Raw genomic sequence first — 25,368 nt, 5'->3', positions numbered from 1 at the left:
GAACAAGAGGATTATAGACAACTATCAAAATTATGTTTGAAGACTAGATAACTGATTTCCGGGCTACTTGATATGGAGTTTCAAGTCTTTTATTGCAAAATGTGTGAAAACACGCCGGGAAAGTTTTACACAGGTTTTGTTAAGAACTTAATCAGTTACAGAAATGCATTGTAAAATGTATTTCAATGAAAAACAGCATTTATTTATCTTAAGATTTTTCGTCAGCTCTTAATTTTACATTTTATACAAAAGTAATTTAAGACGCTGGGTCCCGATATTAGCTATGCCCAAGTCATTGGTATGTACTCCCCTTGAATTCTCTTCAATAGAAAGGTAGATGTTGTAAACAAAGATCAATTTTCTTAATTTTTGAGTCGGGGGAAATGTTTCGTCTTTTTCTATCCGCATATATAGGACACACCGGTCCTTCCAGACCAGAATCTCGGTAAAAAATGTGCATCTTATATTCGTAGGACAACGGTATATAATGTATATATTTTTTGGGGGGGGGGGGGGGGGGGGCAAGGGGGGTGAACGAGTGAGGAAACAAAACTTCACGATAATGTTGTTTATAAATATTGATGGAAAATTAAAAACAAGAGGGCCATGAAGGCCCTGTATTGATCACCTGACCTATTGACCTAAAGATCATCAAGATCAACATTCTGACCAAGTTTCATTAAGATATGGTCACAAATGTAGCCTCTAAAGTGTTAATAAGCTTTCACTTTGATTTGATCCGGTGACCTAGTTTCTGACCCCACATGACCCAGATTCAAACTTGACCTAAAGATCATCAAGATTAACATTCTGATTAAGTTTCATGAAGATACAGTCAAAAATGTGACCTCTAAAGTGTTGACTAGCTTTTCCTTTAATTTGACCTAGTGACCTAGTTTTTGACCCCACCTGACCCAGATTAAAACTTGACCTATAGATCATCAAGATTAACATTCTGACCAAGTTTCATTAAGATATGGTCATAAATGTGGCCACTACAGTGTTAACAAGCTTTTCCTTTGATTTGACCTGGTGACCTAGTTTTTGACCCTAGATGACCCAATATCAAATTCATCCAAGATTTTATTGAGGGTAACATTCTGACCAAGTTTCATTAAGATTGGGCCAAAATTGTGACCTCTGGAGTGTTAACAAGCTTTTCCCTTGATTTAACCTGGTGACCTAGTTTTTGACCCACCTGACCCAGATTTGAACTTGACCTACAGATCATCAAGATTAACAATGTGACCAAGTTTCATTAAGATATGGTCATAAATGCGGCATCTAGAGTGTTAACTAGCTTTTCCTTTGATTTGACCGAGTGACCTAGTTTTTGATCCTACATAACCCAGATTCAAACTGGACCTTGAGATCATCAAGATTAACATTCTGACCAAGTTTCATGAAGATATAGTCTTAAATGTGGCCTCTACAGTCTTGACAAGCTTTTCCTTTGATTTGACCTGGTGACCTAGTTTTTGACCCCAGATGACCCAATATCGAACTCGTCCAAGATTTTATTGAGAGTAACATTCTGACCAAGTTCATTAAGATTGGCCAAAATTTGACCTCCAGAGTGTTAACAAGCTTTTCCTTTGATCTGACCGTGACCTAGTTTTGATCCAGATGACCAATACGAACTCGTCAAGATTTTATTGAGGGTACATTTGACCAGTTCATTAAGATTGGGCCAAAATTGTGACCTCTAGAGTGTTAACAAGTCTTTCCTTTGATTTGACCTGGTGACCTAGTTTTTGACCCCAGATGACCCAATATCGAACTCGTCCAAGGTTTTATTGAGGGTAACATTCTGACCAAGTTTCATTAAAATTAGGTCAAAATTGTGACCTCTAGAGTGTTAACACAGTCAAATTGTTGACGACAGACGGACGAACGGATGGACGGACGGACGACGACGGACACAGGGCGATCACAAAAGCTTCGCATGTTTATACTGAATATTCATTGAAAAGAATGAAAGAAATTTAATGAAATTCTACCAAATGGTAAGTTTGTTATATACAAATATGTGGATTTTTATACAATTAAAGGGCAATAACTCTGAAGTTACAAAAGAAATCCAAACGAAATTGTGTGTGCACAACCACATTATGGTGATCTAAATTCAGTCTAAGTTTAATAGTTTTAGGTCAAATATACCAAAAGTTATGATGCAGAAATTGCCATATTTATATTACCCTATATAGTTAACTATAGAAACTTCTAAGGGCCATAACTCTAGTGTTACTTGGGCAATCTGACTGAAATTTGACGGGCCGCACAACCTCATAGTGGTGAACATGCATATGACAATTTACTTAAATATTCCAAACCACTTCCTAGATAAGGCTCCGGACGGATGGACAGACAATGCCAAAACTATAGCCCTTTGACTTTCATCGGGGGATAAAAAGTGTGAATAAGTTGCTTTGAATTAAAAATCTCGAATCTCTGATAAGCTAAGAACAAACCATCTTTGTTTTGCCTCAAATCAAAAGATCACTTAGGTGTGACAATTACCGTATTTATTCTTCAAGAAGAGAGACGTTCCACAACACTTTACAGCACCATCAGCCATGATTGCTATTCTATCTCCCAGAAGGTCAGCCTCATCCATGAAATGTGTTGTAAGAACCATGGTTCGGCCTGCACGGTTCTGTTGAAGAACAGACCAAATGTGACGTCTGGCATCGGGGTCCATACCCGAAGATGGTTCATCAAGTATAACAACCTTCAGAATTAAAAATATATCTTCAATATTACCCATTGGTTCCATTCTAACAGTATCTTCTTTATTTGCCAAAGAAACCAGTCTTACAATTTTTACCAATGAATTTATTTTCTTTGGATTGACGTAACTTCTTAAACACAAATTTACACTAATTTTGTGCAGTGATACTTTTTGCATATCTTTTGCACTTAAGTAGATACTAAAATCTACATGCAGAAGTCCTATGTTTTCCAGCTGGAGTTTGACTATGTATAAGTCTGAAGAGAATACAATGTAAAAACCTTTTATAATGAAGCTTGTACTTGAATTACAACAATATTTAAATTGCAAAATGATCATTACCTTGGAGCCTCCAATAAGAGCAATTCCGACAGAGAGTTTACGTTTCATTCCTCCCGACAATGTTTTAGCTTGTTCATGTCTCTTGCTCTCCAATTTGACAGATCTCAACATATTGTCTACCTCCGTCTTTATTGTTGATGAACTACAACCTTTCAACTAATTACAGAAGAAATATGTCAATAACCAATTACCAAGCAATAATCTGATCAGTGAAATAATTTACTGAAGTTGTTGTAGGTGCTTGTTTATCAATCTGAACTGTTGCAGAAAGAAGTGAATGGAGCTGATGAATGCTTTATAATATATTGAAATGTGTATGGCTCTGTACTCCAGAAATCTGTATATAACTATATACTAAACCCTCAGAAAGTGACACAGAAAAAAAGGTGAGCTTTAGAATGAAACAAGTGAATGAAGTATTGCCATGCAATACAAAGTCCCCTACTGGAAGGCACCTAATTTTCTCCACTGCAGTATAACATAATGAACTGATATCTGTCAATGATGTATAAACAATATTGTACTATATATACAATATGTTATAACAAAACACTTGGATTAAAATTTATATATATAAAAACCTATAGTTGTTTTCATATTGAATTTTTTTGGCTGATTATAAAAATGTTATCATGTAAGTTATTTATAGTAACAACAAAGGGAAATTAATCTTTAAAAAAAAAAAAAAAAAAAAAAAAAAAATCTATATAATATAAGTCCACAAGAAACTCTTTACCAGGTAGAGATAGGTCAAAATACACCTAAAAATTGGATGTAACATGTATGCTGTACCACAGAAAAGTGGTCTCGATTTTTCTCTACTGCCAGTAATAAAAAAGTTACAATAAAATCTATTTATAGTAATAACAAAGGGACGTAATTCTAAAAACAAGGGTGCCTCATGGTGGTGAACATTTGGTCCAAGTTACATCAAAATCCCTCCATGCATGAAGAAGAAATGTTCCGTACAAAGTCATTCTTGAATTTGACCTTTGACCTCTAAATATGACCTTGACCTTAGACCTAGGGACCTGGTTCTTGCGCATGACATGTTGTCTCATCCAGGGGAATATTTGTGCCAACTGATATCTAAATCCTGCTTTGCATGACAAAGTTATAGACCAGGCAGGAAAAAAATCCTCTTGACCTTTGATCTCAAAGTGTGACCTTGACCTTTAAGCTAGGGTACTGGGTGTTGCGCATGACACGTCGTCTCATCATGGGAAACATTTATGCCAAGTAATATTGTAATCCCTTGATGGATGACAGAGTTCTGGATCGGACAGGGAAAAAACCTTATTGACCTTTGACCCCTAATTGTGACCTTGACCTTTGAGCTAGGTGTCTGGGATTTGCGCATGACACGTCGTCTCATCATGGGGAACACTTGTGCTAAGTGATATTAAAATTCCTTAATGAATGTCAGAGTTATGGACCGGACACAAAACAGACCCTGTTCATGCTATGTTAACATTTGACTGCTAAGTGTGACCTTGACCTTTGAGCTAGGGGTTTGAAAGTTGTGCATGACACATCGTCTTATTATAAGATACATTTGTGCCAAGTAATATTAAAATCCCTTCATAGATGGGAGAGTTATGGACCGGACAGGAAAAAAGCCTTGTTGACCTTTGACCTCCAATTGTGACCTTGACCTTTAAGCTAGGGGTCCAGGTTTTGCGCACGACACGTCGTCTCCTCATGGGGAACATTTGTGCCAAGTAATATTAAAATCTCTTCATGGATGCGAGAGTTATGGACCGGATAGGAAAAAACCCTGTTGACCTTTGACCTCCAATTGTGACCTTGACCTTTGAGCTAGGGGTCCGGGATTTGCGCATGACACATCATCTCATCATGGGGAACATTTGTGCCAAGTAATACTAAAATCCCTTCAAGGATGGGAGAGTTGTGGACCGGACAGGAAAAAAGCCCTGTTGACCTTTGACCTCCAATTGTGACCTTGACCTTTGAGCTAGGGGGTCTGGGTTTTGCGCATGACACGTCGTCTCATCATGGGGAACATTTGTGCCAAGTAATATTAAAATCCCTTCATGGATGACAGAGTTATGGACCGGACACAAAATTGCGGACGGACGGACGGACGGAATGACGGAAAAGTGCATTCCTATAGTCCCCGAAACTGGTTTTCAACCAGTAGGGGACTAATAAATTGCATCTGACAAAGATCATACTTTTCCAAAAAAGATAAGATGTTCCTCAACTGTCAATGTATCAAACAACACATCATGTTGGGGACACAGACCTAGACTGTTCCGTACACTGCTGATGTCTTTACGTATGTCATAACCATTCACCCTCGCTGTACCGCTAGATGGGGGAATGAAACCTGCAAGCAAAGAGTTTGAGATGTAACAGTTTACTGTTCAAAGTAAGAAACTATCAAGCACTCTATAGCACTCTGATACCCATCTTCCTGTAACATGCAAGCTTGCAAAAGATAAAATAACAACTTACAATCTGAATCCTAGCTATTCTGTCCACCTGTACAAAATTTAACCACAGTGCAAAGCAATAGTCAGAATTAGAGAATACTGTACATCTGAACTTGGAAATGCTAAGACAGAAAATCAGTATGCTTTTAATTGTATGTCTTAACTTAACAAGAGTGCCGCCAAGTGGGGCAATATACGACCGAAGGGTTACATCAGAGGATGGGAGCAAAATTTAAAGAACTTGACTGTTGAAGCCCAAAGGACAGGAACAACAAAAAGAAGAAATTCCACAAAAATTCTAAGTACACAAAAAAATTCTTACCAAGTAAAGTTATGTAAAAATACATCTAAGAATTGGATGTACCATCCATGTTGTACCACAGAAAAGTGGTCTCGGTTTTTCCCTACGGCCAATACTAAAAAAGTTTCAAAATAAGTAGCTAAAAATAAGCTATTTATAGTAACAAAAAAGGGAAGTAATACAAAAAAAATTATTGTAAGAGGACAAAAAAGGGATCTGCCAAATAAAAACAAGAGCGCTGCAATGCAGAGCAATATACACAAAGCAAAGTCATATATGACCTTTGACCCCTAAGTGTGACCTTGACCTTGAAGTGAGTCATCCAAAACATGCGCTCTGCATGTGGCCTCAGTGTTGTGAACATCTGTGCCAGTTTCTTTGAAATCCTTCCAGCAATTCAAGAGTTACAAAGCGGACACAGCAAAGTCATATATGACCTTTCACTCCTAAGTGTGACCTTGATCTTGAAGCTAGTCATCCGAAACAAGCGCTCTGCATGTTGTCTCAGTGTGGTGAACATTTGTGCCAAGTTTCTTTGAAATCCTTCAAGCAGTTCAAGAGTTACAGAACGGAACGAAACACACTCATATGACCTTTGACCCCTAAGTGTGACCCTGACCTTGAAGGTAGTCATCCGAAACAAGTGCTCTACATGTTGTCTCAGTGTGGTGAACATTTGTGCCAAGTTTCTTTGAAATCCTTCAAGCAGTTCAAGAGTTACAGAACGGAACGAAACACACTCATATGACCTTTGGCCCCTAAGTGTGACCTTGACCTTGAAGGTAGTCATCCGAAACAAGCACTCTGCATGTTGTCTCTGTGTGGTGAACATTTGTGTCAAGTTTCTTTGAAATCCTTCAACTGGTTCAAGAGTTACAGAGCGGACACGAAATTGCTAATGGATGGATGGACCGAAGGACAGACACGGGGGTATAACATAATACATCCCTTCAGGAGTATAAAAATGCTAAGAAAGAAAATTAGTATGCTTTTAATTGTACGCCTTAACTTGGAAAATTGTACGTCTTAACTTAAAAATGCTAAGACAGAAAATTAGTATGCTTTTTATTGTACATCTTAACTTAACAAGAGGACCATGATGGTCCTGAATCGCTCACCTGTCCCTACATGACCCAGTTTTGAACAGAGTATGACGTCGTTTTTTCTATTATTTGACATAGTGACCTAGTTTTTGAGCTCATGTGACCAGTTTTGAACTTGACCTAGATATCATCAAGATAAAAATTCTGACCAATTTTCATGAAGATCCAATTAAAAATATGGCCTCTAGAGAGGTCACAAGGTTTTTCTATTATCTGACCTAATGACCTAGTTTTTGAAGGCACGTGACCCAGTTTTGAAAATGATCTAGATATCATCAAAGTGAATATTCTCACCAATTTTCATGAAGATCTCATGAAAAATATGGCCTCTAGAGAGGTCAAAAAGTTTTTCTATTTTTAGACCTACTGACCTAGTTTTTGACCGCAGTTGAATCTGTTTCGAACTTGACCTAGATATCATCAAGATGAACATTCAGACCAATTTTCATACAGATCCCATGAAAAATATGGCCTCTAGAGAGGTCACAAGGTTTTTTTATTATTTGACCTACTGACCATGTTTTTGAAGGCATGTGACCCAGTTTCGAACTAGACCTAGATATCATCAAGGTGAACATTCTGGCCAATTTTCATGAAGATCCATTGAAAAGTATGGCCTCTAGATAGGTCACAAGGTTTTTCTATTTTTAGACCTACTGACCTAGTTTTTGACCGCATGCGACCCAGTTTCAAACCTGACCTAGATATCATCAAGATGAACATTCTGACCAACTTTCATAAAGATCCCATGAAAAATGTGACCTCTAGAGTGGTCACAAGCAAAAGTTTACGGACGCATGGACTGACGCACGGACGACGGACACCACGCAATCACAAAAGCTCACCTTGTCACTTTGTGACATGTGAGCTAAAAATGCTAAGACAGAAAATCAGTATGCTTTTAATTGTAATTCTTAATTTGGAAACGCTAAGACAGAAAATCAGTATGCTTTTTATTGAACGTCTTAACTTAACAAGAGCTGTCCGTAAGACAGCCAAGCTCGACTATTCAAATATTGTCCCAGAAGCAGGAAAATATTACCCAAAATATTAAATATCAAATGAGTTTTAAGTTCAAAAGGGGACATAATTTGACCAAAATGCATACCAGAGTTATGGGACTTGATGCTATCAACTAGTTTTAAAAGCCCGAAGGCACATGTGAAGTTTCAATTCAATATCTGCATTAGTTTTGGAGATAGTAACTTGCATGTAAAACTTTAACCAGAATTTTTTAAGTCCAAAAGGGGGCATAATTTGCCAAAAATACATGTCAGGGTCAGGGTTATGGGACTTGACCCAGTGAGGTTGGTAATTTATCTAGAAAAAGAAAAATTAAGTTTCAAATCTATATGCCTTTTGGTAATAGCTGTATGTACTTGCACGCAAAACTTTAACCAAGATTTTCAAAGTCCAAAAGGGGGCATAATTTGGCTAAAATGCAGGTCAGAGTTATGGGACTTGATGCTATCAACTAGTTTTATAACCCCGAAGACAGATATTAAGTTTCAATTCAATATATGCATTAATTTTGGAGATAGTAACTTGCATGTAAAACTTTAACCAGGATTTTCTAGGTCCAAAAGGGGGCATAATTTGCCTAAAATATATGTCAGAGTTATGGAACTTGACCCAGTGAGGTTAGTAATTTATCTAGAAAAAGAAAAAATAAGTTTCAAATCTATATGCCTTTTAGTAATAGCTGTATGTACTTGCACGCAAAACTTTAAGGAGAATTTTTTAAGTCCAAAAGGGGGCATAATTTGGCCAAAATGAAGGTCAGAGTTATGGGACTTGGTGCTATCAATTATATTTATAACCCCGAAGACACATGTGAAGTTTCAATTCAATATCTGCATTAGTTTTGGAGATAGTAACTTGCATGTAAAACTTTAACCAGAATTTTCTAAGTCCAAAAGTGGGCATAATTTGCTCAAAATACATGTCAGAGTTATGGAACTTGACCCAGTGAGGTTGGTAATTAACCTAGAAAAAGAAATAATAAGTTTCAAAGCTATACGCCTTTAAATGATAGCTGTATGTACTTGCATGCAAAAACTTGACCAAGGTGTGACGATGACAACGCCGGCAATGCCGACGCCAGGGTGAGTAGAATAGCTAAACTATTCTTTGAATAGTCGAGCTAAAAATGTTAAGACAGAAAATCAGTATGCTTTTAATTGTACGTCTTAACTTGGAAATGCTTAGACAGAAAATCAGTATGCTTTTAATCGTACGTCTTAACTTGGAAATGCTAGGACAGAAAATCAGTATGCTTTTAATCGTACGTCTTAACTTGGAAATGCTAGGACAGCAAATCAGTATGCTTTTAATCGTACGTCTTAACTTGGAAATGCTAGGACAGCAAATCAGTATGCTTTTAATCGTACGTCTTAACTTGGAAATGCTAGACAGGAAATAAGTATGCTTTTAATCGTACGTCTTAACTTGGAAATGCTAGGACAGAAAATCAGTATGCTTTTAATTGTACGTCTTAACTTGGAAACGCTTAGACAGAAAATCAGTATGCTTTTAATCGTACGTCTTAACTTGGAAATGCTAGACAGGAAATAAGTATGCTTTTAATCGTACGTCTTAACTTGGAAATGCTAGGACAGAAAATCAGTATGCTTTTAATCGTACGTCTTAACTTGGAAATGCTAGGACAGAAAATCAGTATGCTTTTAATCGTACGTCTTAACTTGGAAACGCTTAGACAGAAAATCAGTATGCTTTTAATCGTACGTCTTAACTTGGAAATGCTAGGACAGATTTTTAACTGTACGTCTTAACTTGGAAATGCTAGGACAGAAAATCAGTATACTTTTTACTAACATCTGAACTGAACTTGGAAATGTTAAGACAGAAAATCAGTACTATTTTTATGGTGTATCTGAACTTGGAAATGCTAAGACAGAAAATCAGTATGCTTTTAATTGTATGCCTGAACTTGGAAATGTTATTCATTGGATAATTTCAGAATTACCTGTTAGCATTGACATGGTTGTAGTTTTGCCTGCTCCATTATGACCCAGCAATGCTGTTATCTGACCTTCGTACATATCTACAGTCATCCCACACACAGCAACCTTCTTACTGTTTCCCGATTTAAACTCCTATATAGGAAGCAATCGTTCCAATTACTGTGAAATCATTAAAATTTATGTGGAACAAGTTCTTGTTGATTTACTGGTTGCACAAATTCATAGTACAGTCAAACTCGCTTTATACAAACTCATCCGTATTATTTTGTATTATTAATGAATGTATGACTCACCAGAAAATATGTCCAAGCAAATGGTATCATTGGTAAATAGATTCCAACAATGTTGGCAAAAAGCCGGTCAATATGAGTATTGACCGGGCCGGTGGTCAATACTGGTTAAAACCGGTCAATACTGGTCGATTCAATACTATGGTCACTCTTGGGTGGTCAATACTGCTTTATTCAACACTTTTACATAATGCACATTCACAGATTGGCACAGGCTGTGGTAGTAATATAAAAATAATAAAGCAATTTGAATAATATAAAATTTTGTTCATTAAAAAGTAAAGTGGTCAATACTGGTCGATTCAGTTTTGGTCTGTGGCAATGTGTCCTGGTCAGGCTCAGTTTTGGACAATATACTTAGACTGGTCAGCAGTCAATACTAGTTTATTCAATGCTTTTATCTTCTTACAGTAGCCTTTATTTTAAATTAATCAAAGATTTTATTAATTTAAATTACACTCATTGAAATGGAGAGTACTGGTCAATTCAAATTTTGGTCCTCTGCAATATCCCTGATTAATACATATAGTGGTCAATACTGGTCAGTTGAATACTTTGATTGTATGACTTATTTTACCATGTTCAAGCATCTCAATAATACAGTGGGATTATTGATCAGGACAGATAATTAGTGACTAGATAAACAGGCCAGCAACATACTTATTGTATATTGTAAGACAAGGTGTCAGTTAGGCAATGTGACAATTGCTATCAAAACACAATTAAACCACTTCCATGAAAGGGTCCAGGTGTTTTGCAGCAGTTTTTCATCAAATTATTTATACCAATATAAAAAATCATTAGATTTATCACTTGTGAATAAAACACTGCTACAGTTTATGAAATACTTTCTACAAATTAATGAAGTTCAGCAAAACTATATATCTTTGTAATCTAATCTAACTGAAAATGTTTAATAACCAGTATCAATCAGTATTGACCAATCAACCACTTCTGACCAATTTGGGAGTATTGTTTTGGTTGCTTTAACTAAATACTAATGCCTGCATTTACGATAATCAAGCCCCAGATGTTCTTTCAGTCATTATTTAATTGTTCATAAACTTTGCAAAATATCTTAACAGACAGTATTGACTAATTGACCAGTATTGACCAATCAACCAGTATTGACCACTTCAGGGAGTACTGACCGGGGCAGTTTTAACCGGTTAAAACCGCTGGTTAAAACAGGGGATGGTTTTAACCGCCCAACATTGGATTCCAATATACTGAAGTAGTTAATACTGATTAAGTTATTTCATTCAGATAACATTTAAATTACTCAACAAAAGTCATACTTAAACATGTAAAACTGTATGACATGGTTCATACACATTCTTTCAGACAAAATTCCCTGACATTTCCGTGACATGAAAGCATTTTTCCCTGACTTTTTGGTTCGGTACGATACAAACCAAGTCACCTAGTATGACTTTTGTTATCTTAAAATGTGCACATTTAGTGATTCAATTTTAAATGAAAAATAGAATGTTGGCCTCCACCACCCCTACAGCCAACCCTTACCTCCTTTTTTGACAAACATTTACATTGTTTAATATTTTGTTTGTTTATTCCAAATCAACTGGATATGGAGCTGGTGATTATACAAAACACATTGGCAAGCAAAATGACATGAATTATCATGCATTAAAAGTAATCAAATACACTGTTTCAAACAAACAAATGTTTTTATGTTATGACCGATAGACAATAAAGCAATTACTTTTGGAAACCTGAACATATTAGCCAAATCGAACTGTTTTTCTGAACATAGCTTTACTAAATTACATTAAAATGGAATTGTCATTAAATCTAGTCTGCCTGCTCATTGTTAGTGGTTAGTAGTCACACCTGAAAGGTTAAAAAGCTGAACTGCATGCACCAAGCACTAGCCACATGCACAAGGCACCAGTATCACAAAAACATCCTTCTTCAAATATTGAAACTGTGTAAAATAAAGACCATATGTTTGTGTTATTGGAGCCTTGTATGTATATATATTGTCCGTAAGTATTGACCTGGCACTCATTAATCTTCGCCAATATTTTCGGGCGTTTTCGTTATTTCACGTGATATTCGTGTCCTGAAAATATCTAGATTTATCAAAATAATCAATTTAGAGAACCAATGGCACAGTGGTGTAGTGGTAAGCTCTCCGACTTGAAAACACGTTACCATGGGTTCGAATTCTTTTCTAACCATTTTTTAAAATATAATTCCTTGTGTTTGTATTTGTATCTATGATTATATATTTTTTTATGACACATTGCATTTTGTATCGCTAACAACAGTTCTTTGAATTGTCCGTGCTTGTCCGGTCCTGAAGATTTTAAACGACATTTTGTAGAACGGTTTTATGTATGTAGAAGAATGGTAATCGATAGTAGAGTATTTCGTTGATAAAACATGACAAGTGTGACAAGTTTCCGTCTTTTACACATAAAATCATAAAAAAATAATTTGGTCAGTCAGAGGACTTGAACACTCAACCCTGAGATTAGTGGCAAAACGCTTTGTCCGCATAGCTATATCTGCACATGATACGTGATGGTATATAATTCGCTTTTCAATAGCAATATCATTGTTTGGATTCGTACACCGAAAATTAAATTTATGGAAACATACCGAATATTCATGAGTGCCAGGTCAATACTTACGGACGATAGTAATGGCTATGTGTAATGGACACTATACAGGAGAGAAGGGGATCGAATCATTAGATATAGCCATCACCAGATTTGCTCAGGAGGTAAGGGGTGCAAATCCCTTTCAGTTTCTTCTACATGGAATTTGAAAAATATGTAGAATATAGATATATGCATATAATTCAAAATTATGCTTTAATTGTTGTAAGTGTAATAGCTTTCATGAAAAAGGAAATATTTGAAGAAACTGCCTTAACCTTTACAAATTGTTGCCTAACCAGATCAGGAAATTCCCTGACATTTTCCTGACATTTTCCAAATTTCAAAATTTCCCTGACATTTTGTAAAATTCCCTGACAATTCCCTGACCTTGAAAAAAAAATTTTTTCCCTGACTTTTCCCTGACGCGTATGAACCCTGTATGAATTTAAATTTTAATGTGCGGTCGAAGTCCAGTGTGCCAAATTGTATCCACCTCCAACATTATTTCTATTATGAAACTTGTAGTACATAATCATTCTTAGAGGGATGAAAGTTTGTATATTTTGGAAGACATAGCCTACCTGTATCGACAATAGAACTTCAATAATGTGTTTAAAATTATTTACGCCTCTTTAAACCTTGACAAGTCAATTAATTAAATTGTTTTATATTGACATGAGACACAAAGGACCAAGTATTTGTTTTTGAATAAGTGAGAATACTCCATTGTCCAATTACCACGCAGCACAAGGCTGACAATATCATTATTTTCAACATATTTTATGAACTTTGATTAAATATCAGCACTGTACAGTTTCAAACTATTAAATAGTCAAGCATAACAAGGGCGAAACGGCCACCGACTTCTATAATTAACTGGTATCATAAGATGGAAAATGATAACATTTTAAGCTAACTTGGACCTCCAAAATGAGTTGGTATCTGCCAATTATTCGTATGAAGCAAGTTCGCTACTACCATAATAATTTTACAAAGGAAATAAAAGGACTCAGCCGGGGAATCTGGATTTTGTTCATTTTATCCGAAAATTTGTATCAAGCGAGTTCGTATTAAGTGGACTCAACTGTATTAAATCCAAAAATAAACAAGAGCTGTCACAGGAGACAGCACGCTTGACTATCTTGATGCTGGATAGCGAAACTGGGAACATTTGCTGTCACTGGAGTGTTCAATGACTCCAACATGGATGAAATATTGGATAATAGCTTGAGTCTGTGTCAAAAGTATTAAGTAATAAGAGAGATAAGGATCAAGTGTATCAAAACATTAAATATTAAGTATAATTCTTAGCAAAAAGGGGGCATAATTCATGAAATATTGGTGCAAGAGTGATGCACCTTGTGTCATGTTGAATCAAATCCATTTAGCAATAACCTGAGATATTGTGACAATGTATCAAAATTAACTTTTAATTCTAAGTAAAAGGGGCATAATTCATGAAAAATTGGTGCCAGAGTTATGGACCTTGTGTCAGATTATGTGGGTGATAAGGTGCAACAACTATTTTAAGTTTGAATCAAATCCATTCAGTAATAACTGAGTTAGATTGAAAGTGCATCAAAACTTTAACCTGAAATTATAAGTAAAATGGTGGGATAATTCATGAAATAATGGTGCAAGAGTTATGACCCTTGTGTCATATGATGTAAGTGATGATGTTGAACAACTATTTTAAGTTTGAATCAAATCTAATTAATAATAACTGAGATAAAGTGAAGTGCACCAAAACTTTAACCTGAAATTCTAGGTAAAAAGGGGGGATAATTCATGAAATACTGGTGCCAGAATTATGACCCTTGTGTTTTATGATGTAAGTGATGATGTTGAACAACTACTTTAAGTTTGAATCAAATCTAATTAATAATAACTGAGATAAAGTGAAAGTGCACCAAAACTTTAACCTGAAATTCTAGGTAAAAAGGGGCATAATTCATGAAATACTGGTGCCAGAATTATGACCCTTGTGCCATATGATGTAAGTGATGATGTTGAACAACTATTTTAAGTTTGAATCAATTCCATTTAGCAATAACTGAGATAAAGTGAAAGTGCACCAAAACTTTAACCTGAAATTCTCAATAAAAAGGGGGGATAATTCCTAAAATATTGGTGCTAGAGTTATGACCCTTGTGCAATATGATGTGGGTGATGATGAGGAACAACTATTTTAAGCTTGAAGTAAATCCATCAAGTAATAACAAAGATAAAGAGAAAGTGCATAAAAACCAAAGTGTGGATGCAGAAGGACGCTGACGCCGGGTCAAGTAGGATAGCTCTCCATACTTCGTATAGTCAAGCTAAAAACAGACCGTCTTCAAAACTAGAAATCCATGATCTTATATCTCAAGGAAATAGCCATTTAAACCCAAACCAGGAAACTTCAAGCACAGGAAATTAAATGATTTTATTGTACCTATTAAATCATTTTGCAGGTTTCCCTCTTAACATTTTCCACTCTTAAATCCTGAAGGATTTCTTTTGAGCAGACCATAACAAGCTTGCATTTCACTGACCCAAACTGAATTACATTTCATGATCATTAAACATCTTCATACCCCGAGTAGACATATATTGCATATAACTGTAACAGTAAGTTCAACAAAGTGTTCCCCTGTATTTTAGGGCAGGATAAATTTTATGGTCCCACCATGTGCACCAGTTGACAAAGGGTCAAAAAATATAAAGTTACATTAGGCCTTGAACCAGTACCTAAGAGTAATGTTACATCACTGAAATAGGTTACTTATACTAATACACATTTTCTCTGCAGTTTTATTATCAAGTTTATAATGTTATTTATCAACCATTGTTTATGGTAACCTACCTTCCTTAAATTCCTTATCTGTATACCTGCCCTGATACCTATAGGGTCTGCCTCAAAGAATTCTGGCACCTGACCCATGGATATATTTTTGTCCTCAGGTACATGCTCATCCGGAACTGTTCCACACCAGTATGAACTCTGAAAGATACAATTGATCATGTACATTACAATAATTAGCATCTGTTTCACTGTGTTCCATCACACACTAATGAGATGTTTACTACTTCTATTATTATATCTTCTATATCATTCTTCTGTACCAGCTGTTAACCATTTCATAGTGTGTAATTTTTTTAACAGATCATTAATATATCACAAAATTTTCAGTTTTCGATTGCATATTGGAGGGCTAAATGGAAAACTGTCTAAATTTCTCAGGTTTCTATTCAACCATCATTTTTTTTTATTTTCCAACAGGGTAAGCTGCAAATTGCATCTTACATTCAGTCAATCTCAAACTGTACCACTGCTATCTAATTTCATTTATAAGACATTTGAAAATCTGGATTACATAATGTCTTCATTTATTTACAGTCCAAGTTTAGCAGCAAGACAAATTAAATGGCAAACATGGCTGCTGAAGTAAAGTGACTACTTAAGATAACTGATAAACTGACTTACAGTAAGAAAGAAGTACCATTTCTGTGGTACACCAAACTCTCCCGGAAACAAAGCTTCCACATACCATGTGAGGACACCATAGATGAATGAATCAATGATTAGCATAATGAGAACATTTAACAGGGTAAAGTTGTCATCCACAGAAACACCATATTTGATATTATACCACTGTACACCAGTACCTGTGAAAATACAAAAGATGAGTGTATCAATAATTAGTAAAACTAGAACATTAAGCATCATCAGTACATCATTATGTTTTATCACTCTAAACCAGTGCCTTTGCTATATGGTTTACTAAATACTTGTTCAGTTCATTGTGGTATACTATTCTTTTGTTTTTATTGTGGTAAGCTAATAAATAAGTGTTGATTTCACTGTGATATGCTAAACTCTCGTTATTTTAATGTGGTATCACTGTTGTTACCTGAGAACAGCTAGAACAGCCAGAATAATCTTCCTGTTAATTTTTTTTTTTTGGTAATTTTTCAAGAAGGAAACAGAAAGGGGGCATTTTGGCTGTTGTATCCTTTACCTTAAACCTACTTATCTGAAAGTAACAGGAATTGTCTACTCCATTTGGACTGCAAGTCTGAAAGGCATAGGCTAACGGCTTCTAAACAAATGCTACGGGAACATCTTTCAATGTTTCGGCCTAAGTGACTTTGACATTATAGACACGGAAAGCAGCCCCTATTGTATACTTAGGGTTTTTACGAGATACTTCTTTGATTTCACCGGTTTACCTACTTATATCCAGTCTAAAAAGCAGTCCCTAACACTTATACAAGGTCTGATCTAGTTTTTGACCGAAGATGACCCATATATGAACATGACCTAGATGTCATCAGTGCAAATATTTTGATAAAATTTGAAGGAGATCCACTCAAAATTGTAGCCCCAATTGCATATACAAGGTTATTCTTTGATTTGACCAGGTGACCTAATTTTTGACTCAACATAACCCATATTTGAACTTGACCTAAATTTCATCTCAGCAAACATTTTCATCAAATTTCATGAATATCCTGCTTAAAATGTAGCCCCTATTGTATTTACAAAGCTTTTCTTTGATTTCATTTGGTGACCTAGTTCTTGACCCCAGATAACCTTTATTTTAAGTCAACCTAGAAATCATAAAGACAAACATTCTGATCAAATTTCATGCAGTCCCTATTACTGGTATGTACACAAGGTATTTCTTTGTTTTCACCTAGCGACCTAGTTTTTTACCTCAGATTAAATATATTCAAACATGACATTGACATCATCAAGGAAACCATTCAGAATAAATTCTATGAATATAGAGTGTAAAATGCTTTGATTTGACCTAGTGATCTAGTTTTTGACCCCATATTACTCATATTCAAACATGACCTAGATGTAAAATGCGTATAGAAAGTTTTTTTGTTGATTTAGTGAGCCGTATTCGTTCTTGACATAGATTAAAGCAAGACAAACATTTTTATCAAATTGCACGAAGATCCCATGTAATATGCAGTCCGTATTGCATACACAAGGTTTTTCATCAATTTGACCGCGTTACCTAGTTTTTGACCCCAGATGACACATATTCGAACTTGACCTAAATTTCATATAGACATACATTTTGATGTAATTTCATAAGGATCTGGTGCAAAATGAAACACTAGTGCATACACAAGGCAATCTTTCTGACTTAATTTCATGAAGATCAAGTGAAAAATACAGCCTCTATTGCATACACAAGCTGAAAGTTGATAGACAAAAGCAGAGCGCGTGACATTGAGCATTCACAATAACTCAAGGCGAGCTTAAAAGGAACAAATATCTATATATGTTCAATTGGCAATGTAACACTTCCTATTCATGAGAGTAAATTGTAACTGCATTCAATCTGAATGAGGCATTTTTGCTGAAACTGTAGTACTGTAAATATGAATTGTTTGCGTTGTTAGAATGGAAATGATAAATATGTTTCAATAATATTATCAGTTAATGAAATAATTATGAGCAGCCATTTGGATGCAAATAATTAAACCCCTTGTGCTTTAATTATTACGCATCCAAATTTCTGCCCATGTTTTATCAACTGATAAAGTAGAGGAACAGATTTATTATTTCTTAATTACATACTATTTTTTGTGTGTTTACACCACATTGGGACTTCTTGTAAATGATTTGCAAGAAGTCCCAATGTGGTTTATCTATCTTTCACCATTGTTGTTTTTTCGTATGTAAGCTCATTTATATTCACCACTGCTTACCTAAATGGGTTACTCCTCCAGGTGCCAGGTGTATAGCTACCATATACCAGACTCTTATCACAGTGTAAGTAATTTTTATTTGGAGGAGTAGGGGCTTGAACTCACAACCTATGGTTTCTTAGTCAGACTGTGTTACCACTAGACCACTATGTCCACTCTATCCTTCACCATATAGGTGACGTGTAAATTTTATGATTCAACATATAGGCGATTTGTAAATGTTTTCCTTAACCATATAAGTGATGTGTAAATTTGATGCTTCATCAAATTAAATGCTTATACATGTATATGTATTTTAGCTGTTCTGAATAAGTGGTCTTCACTTGCACAGGTATTATTTGATACATGTAATAACTGAATCAATAACATGACTCCATATACTAACTCTTACCATGCTGGACACATTGATTTGCCTTTGTGACTAGTGTGGATCATGATCAGCATGCATATCTGTGCAGTCTGATCATGACCTGCAATATTTGCTATTCAATCAGTATCATATTGGTAAGCACCCCTTTTAACAGTTAATGGTACTGTCCAAATTGAAAGATGGACAAGTTCATCACAGATATTTAGCTGGGTAAGGGTTAACTGCCAATCCATAATGTGTGATGTAAGACTGGTCTTTATTTCAACATATATTTCCAGGGCTGATGTGGGCTTATTCTTGATGTATTATCATCATTCTGGTATTCTTTACTTATATTATCTTTGCATTAGAATAAACCAGTAAATGATGGCTGTATCAAGTACAAGAACACTAACTGATCAGTATAATTACATGTACTTGTATTTGTAAACAACTGTATCAAATATACATGTACATGTATAGTCTTATATGAATTCAACTAAGTTAATATTGATAATTACACTGTCTTGGTTCTTTCTTTTAATACTGCTCTTACCTATTTATAAATAAGTAAAAGCCAAATTATGATCATGAATGCATCTTCTACAGCTTTTAGGTTTGTATTGTATTGTTTCTATTGTATTGAATTCACATTACAAATATTGAATAATGTATGCATATAGATTAATGGTGGCTTAAGTATGAAGAAATTCGTGAAACAGCTGTTTTACAATATTAGATTCAGACAGAAATACTTATACTGTTAAAACCAATTCATTTTGTAGGGCAAGGCATGTGAAATATTGTGGTTTTAGCCAAAATTGCTATTTCGTGGGGTTTGAATTACATTAACCTTTAGGCTGCTAAATTTCTAAAATGGACTGGGCCATCATTCCATTTAGGCAATATCGTTTATTATTTGCAGGGGTGTTCACTGAAACTGTACAGACTGAATCATGAACAGTGCAGACCAAGATTAGCCTCAACAGACTTGTAGGCTATCTTGGTCTGCACTGGTCGCAAAGACAGAATTACTTGCCGCCAGCAGGCTAAAGATTAATGGATTTCAACTTTCGAACCTAATGAGTTGAAATTTACCTTGTTCATTGGCAATTAATTCCACAGATTGACTCAACCATAAATATTAGTTCTCCACAGATTTTAATGATTTTACAGTAATAAAGAATCAGTATGAACCTGTGTCCTTGTACATCTCAATAAAAAGACCTCTGTATGTCAGTGTTGTGTTAGATATCACAGTAATAAAGAATCCGTACTGACCTGTACCCTCATACATCCCAATGATCTGACCTCCGTAAGCCATGGCTGTGTTAGGTATGAGACTTGTGAGTATTTTCTGTGGCAATGTCATGGTTTCGTACCTTGGTTGTATGAAGAAGTATGGAATGTAAGTCAAAAAGTGGAAAATACCCCCTGCAGCAGCTCCTGAGTTAGCTGAAAAATAATCAAAAGCAATGTTTGTCAATGTAATAACTTTTTTTATTTCAAAGTTTGATTTTTATTGCACTCTTACTAAGATACAGGCTTTTGTTTGTGACATTTGGTTTGATTCCAATTTTTTTAACAGTATTCTAGTTATGTAACAACTCTAAGCTTATATGAAAAACTTTAAGAGAAAAAAATAAGACATAATTTTGATAAAATGAAGGTTAGAGATATCTAACCAGCCCTGATAAGTTAACTTAAGATGCCAAAGACACATGTGAAGTTGTGTATTTTTTCAAGAAACCTGCTAACATGCAAAATTCTATGTTAAAAAGGCACCTGATTTTTACAAAATAAAAGCTAGAGTTGCTAGTATGTTACTTGTTCTGTGAGGTTATCTCATCATGACAGAAATGCATTATGCTTGAAAGCATTTGGCCTTGTAGATTTAGAGAAACATGCTTACATGGAAAAACTCTGTCTTGACGCTGATGCCAAGGAAAGGGTGATTATTTGAAAACTTTCAATAAGTCAAGCCAAAACATTACAGAATATTATTCTATACCTATTTTATCTATCCAATCACGAACGTTCATTTGCAACACGTGACCGTACAATGTATTACGGTATTTTGATGCACGTGCGTACAAAAATCCTGTATTTTCTGTATTTGGACGCATGCGCATACAAAAAACCCTGTATTTTCTGTATTTGGATGGTTCAACAGTCCCATGTTAAACATACGATAAAGCCCGAAACGCGTGAAAATGTTCCGAATGTAAATCGGATGAAGTAGGCGCTCTAGTATGTACAGAGTTTGATTATGCGTCTTGAAATCTGGATTTAATTTGAGTTTTTTTTGTTTACAACACACAAAAACGATTCAAGGGATAACAATGCTATCTGATTTAGATATTAAAACGTTCGTTAATAATCAAAAACTTAAAAATACAGTAAAAAGGATCATCAGATGTTGGAATATTTGAAAAGTCGCTTAAAGAAGCCGTTCCGGACAAAACCTAGAAATTGGTATCAGCCCTGACTGTCTGAATAGCTACCTCAGCAGTTTTTATTTAACAGTTAAGAAACAAAATGGAGAAGATTATGAATGGACAGGCGGTCAGCATCCAAAACATGTCTGCTCTATAATTCAGTTTTCGTCGGATCTTCACCAAACTTGTTGACAATGTTTGTAGGCATTACATCTTGGCCAGTTTCGATAACCAGCCAAATTGTACCAGGCACTCTTTGATTATAGTCCTTGAATTATTCGAAAAACGGGGAATTTAGCCTTGTCCGCTCTTTTAAGTCGAACAGTTTTCATCCGATCTTCACCAAACTCGCTGACAATGTTTGTGGGCATAAGATCTCAGCCAAGTATTATTACCACCCATTTAATCGTCAAATGGCTGTTGTAGGGAGGTTGCACCATATACTTTTTTAATGATGATACGCAGAAAAAACAACATTCAATGAATTACGTATATTACGTATGAAGTGAAATAAATATAGAATAAAAAGGTTATTTAAGGTCTAACATTGTTCAGTATAATATATATTTGCACTCATACCAAGCTGGGAAAAACTAGAAAAGGCACGAATACAATATTCAGTGAAACAATTTTAATTTAAACTATTATTATAGTAAGATAAAATAGATATAGAATAAAAAGGTTATTTAACATTGTACTGTACAATACGAGATATATTTGGACTCGTACCCAGCTGAGAAAACCATATTGAACTTGCCTAGCGGCTCGTCAAATATGGTTTTCTCAGCTGGGTACTCGTCCAAATATATCTCCGTATTGTACAGAACAATGTTAAATAACCTAATAGTACTACCAGTGTATATAATATTTGTAACCTAATTATCAATCTGTAACAAAAGACCTCGACAGCCTAGTGGTACAGCGTCTGCTTCTAGTTTGGTAGGTCATGGGTTCGATCCCTGGACTCGTCAAACCAAAGACGTTAAAAATGGTACCAGTGGCGCCCTTGCTTGGCGCTCAGCATTAAAAGGGAAAACTGGCCTCTTCTCTCATATCTTCGTGGTGATGGATTCCATCAGAAAAGAGGTGTCGAGAGTGATTAATATAAGCTATAGAACTTGCTTCACAATCAACCTAAATTAAACTATGTGTACACTAACAAAAGGATGCAGAGTATTTTCTTTTCTCTGAAAATAACAATTAACTTGTTAAAACAAGACTAACCCTTCTTAAAGAAGACACTGACGGCAAAACAAAAAGAGATGGTAGATACAGCATACACCGTTATTAATATAAAGATGATGGATGGGTCAGTCTTGCCAATTACTGGTCCCCTGTTTGTTTTGATGCAGAGTAACAGTGTCATGATCGCCACGGTAATCAGCAGAAACAGGAAGTACTTCACAAACCATGCCGACCAGTGTAACCAGTTATTTACACCCATCATTTTCAAAGACTCCTGAAACAGAAATCTTAGTAAAAATACATGTAATTAATGCTAACTGACAAATATAATACTTATTCTTATAAAAATTTTTGCTTTACTGCAGAGCGACTATAATCCAATAACAAGAAATTCTTTAAGGTATAGACCAAAATGAATTTTCTAGCATCTAACCACGGTTAAAGTGACCCTCATTTTATTCTACAGGCCCGAGTTTTATCTTGTCAAAATGTTCACCCACTTAACTGATATGCTTCTCCCAGTACTATTCATCAAGAATTTGGTGGCAGTTGAACTGTGTTTGTCCAAAAACAATATCTTTAAATTCATGGGTGGCAAAATTTTGTCTTGCTTGTCCATTTTTGTCAACTGCTTTTTCGTACTTGCTTTGGGACAACCTAAGCAATACCCACAACTGAATTTGCCACCCCTGTGACTTTGAATATGATACAGATTTAACAGATCACTTGACATCTCCTTGTCCAGATATTTCTCTTTTTCATCTATAGAAGATATCTTTGATGCCACCAGGAGCAAAAATGATAAAGCTTGGTATGTCTTACCTTAAGTTTTCTTTCCTTCTCATGGACGACATCTTTAACAATACTGAGAGAAACGATGAGAAAACTCAGCATCAGAATTAATGGGAACTGTTGTTGTATCACCAGTATAAAGTTGTCGTCGTTGAACGCTGGGTACGGATGACGTCTCAGGTTCACATCAATATTATCTAAAATATCGCTTTGGTTTACTCCACCCACTTCTCTCAACACAGCAAAGTTAATGGCATGCTGAACTGCTAAGAATCCTTCACGGGAATATCCTAAAATTTCACATGGATAATACGTAAGATTATATACATGTAAAAGCATAAAAATTGACACAAGTTTTACTTAAGAAATAATAAATCTGTTCCTATATTTTATCAGTTAATAAAATATGGGCAGGAGTTTGGATGCGTAATAATTAAATCACGAATGCATAGCACGAGTGATTTAATTATTTGCATCCAAACGACTGCCCATGTTTTATTAATTGATAAAATTATTGGAACATATTTATTATTTCGATTCTAACAACGCAAATAATTCGCATTTTACAGTACTACATTTTCAGCGTAATACGTCATTCAGGTCATATGCTGTTACAATTCACCCCCTATGGTTAGAAAGTGTTGCATAGCTAATGGAACGTATAGATATTTGTTTCTTTTTTATCAGAATTTTGAGAAGTATTTATAAATTAGTAATCTAACAGCTCGCAAACTAATTATGAACAGAATCATCAAAATAGGCGAGTTGACCCTGTGTTACGAGTGACAAGCTTAACTTTTATATGACGTCACATCATTATGATTTCATACTTTATATCATACCTTTATGACGTCACCGCTGAATCATAATTAAGCTAATCGAATTCGCTCGTAGAGATCAGAACGTGTTTTACGGACCTACACATAAGTCAGTATGACTTTTTTATTATATTTATGTTTTTGAAATGCTGTTTTAAACCATTTGGCTCTGAAATAATTAGTATGTAATGGAACTGAAGTTGAATCTCTGATGTTACAATCATAGGGGGGTGAAATGTAACAGCCAACCATATTTAATCGTAGAATCATGTATAGGCGATTTCGCTATATGTTTATATAGCAACTGCTGCAGATCGTGTTAGAGTGTTTATTAGGAACTTTGTTAAAATCAATTTTTTATGAAGAAAACAGAATCTGAAATAATATAATTGTTAGATAAATAACATAAAGTGACAATTTAAGCTTGCCATCAGACAGCTCCCTTTAAAAACAAGAATTGCAAAGCTCGGGATATTTTTTTTATTTATTTTTTCCAGACCTTGACCAAATTATTAGCAATCTTGGGCTACTGGTGCATTTGAAACATCCACATTAGAGTAATCAGGTCACTAATCTAAAAACTGTCAGGCCATAAGTAAACATGAATATTCACTCTCAGTCACTTAAAGGTCCAATACTAAGGAAAGTGAACATTTTAATTTCTTTTAAAAAGCACAGAAACTATTTCATTTTATTGGAAAATGAAAGTTGGTATGTAGAAATTCGAAATAAATCGCAGTATATGTACAATTATTTTTCTATGAAGTATGAAGAAAGTTAAAAAGACCTGGGGGGTCACTCTGTCGATTCATTGAAATTTCAACTTAATACACATACATTTCTTTGAGTTCCAAAGACCTTCTGTAAATTTTGACCTGCCAATCTTCATTATTTAGTGTCTTGCAGAAGTCTATGCACTGGCTATGAAAAAAATTGCCAACTCACTTTCCCTTAGTAATGGACCTTTAATCAGTTAAAAAATCAACAAAAGCTGTTGAAGGACAGTATGCTCAACTATTAAACAATGCTAGCCAATACAGAGAAGAAAAATGGCAAAAAAACAGTGAATGCAGCAGAAATTATTGACTTTCTAAATACTTTCAGGTGGATAATGTAAGGACAAAGTTTCAGAAAGTGTAACTGGGATTAGAGGAACTTGTTATGTATATCTTTTCATGGCAGTTTTGTGTAGATTGTTGAGGAATCGGTACATTATCCCAAAGATTCTCCATATGATATA

The 25,368-nt window shown here is 35.2% G+C and overlaps 1 protein-coding gene across 3 annotated transcripts in view; it reads right to left on the bottom strand.

Moving 5' to 3' along the window:
- LOC123562118 (phospholipid-transporting ATPase ABCA3-like) overlaps nucleotides 1–25,368 on the bottom strand; it is a 62,600-nt gene that overhangs the window by 22,225 nt on the left and 15,007 nt on the right. For all 3 annotated transcript variants that reach the window (XR_008369522.1, XM_053535322.1, XM_053535317.1), the window contains exons 4-12: nucleotides 23,341–23,600; nucleotides 22,558–22,792; nucleotides 20,177–20,350; nucleotides 16,301–16,482; nucleotides 15,680–15,817; nucleotides 9,920–10,049; nucleotides 5,269–5,423; nucleotides 3,074–3,229; nucleotides 2,521–2,731 (exon numbers count right to left, since the gene is read on the bottom strand). Coding sequence is in view for 2 of the 3 variants with exons in the window: in XM_053535322.1 (XP_053391297.1) it covers nucleotides 2,521–2,731; nucleotides 3,074–3,229; nucleotides 5,269–5,423; nucleotides 9,920–10,049; nucleotides 15,680–15,817; nucleotides 16,301–16,482; nucleotides 20,177–20,350; nucleotides 22,558–22,792; nucleotides 23,341–23,600 (1,641 nt within the window). In the remaining variant the exon portion in view is untranslated. The remainder of the gene's footprint in view (nucleotides 1–2,520; nucleotides 2,732–3,073; nucleotides 3,230–5,268; nucleotides 5,424–9,919; nucleotides 10,050–15,679; nucleotides 15,818–16,300; nucleotides 16,483–20,176; nucleotides 20,351–22,557; nucleotides 22,793–23,340; nucleotides 23,601–25,368) is intronic.

Source organism: Mercenaria mercenaria, chromosome 2 (assembly GCF_021730395.1).
Source record: "Mercenaria mercenaria strain notata chromosome 2, MADL_Memer_1, whole genome shotgun sequence".
In the NCBI taxonomy this organism is placed as follows: domain Eukaryota; kingdom Metazoa; phylum Mollusca; class Bivalvia; order Venerida; family Veneridae; genus Mercenaria; species Mercenaria mercenaria.
Note: the sequence above shows the minus strand (reverse complement) of the source record. Positions and strands in the feature narration are given on the sequence as shown.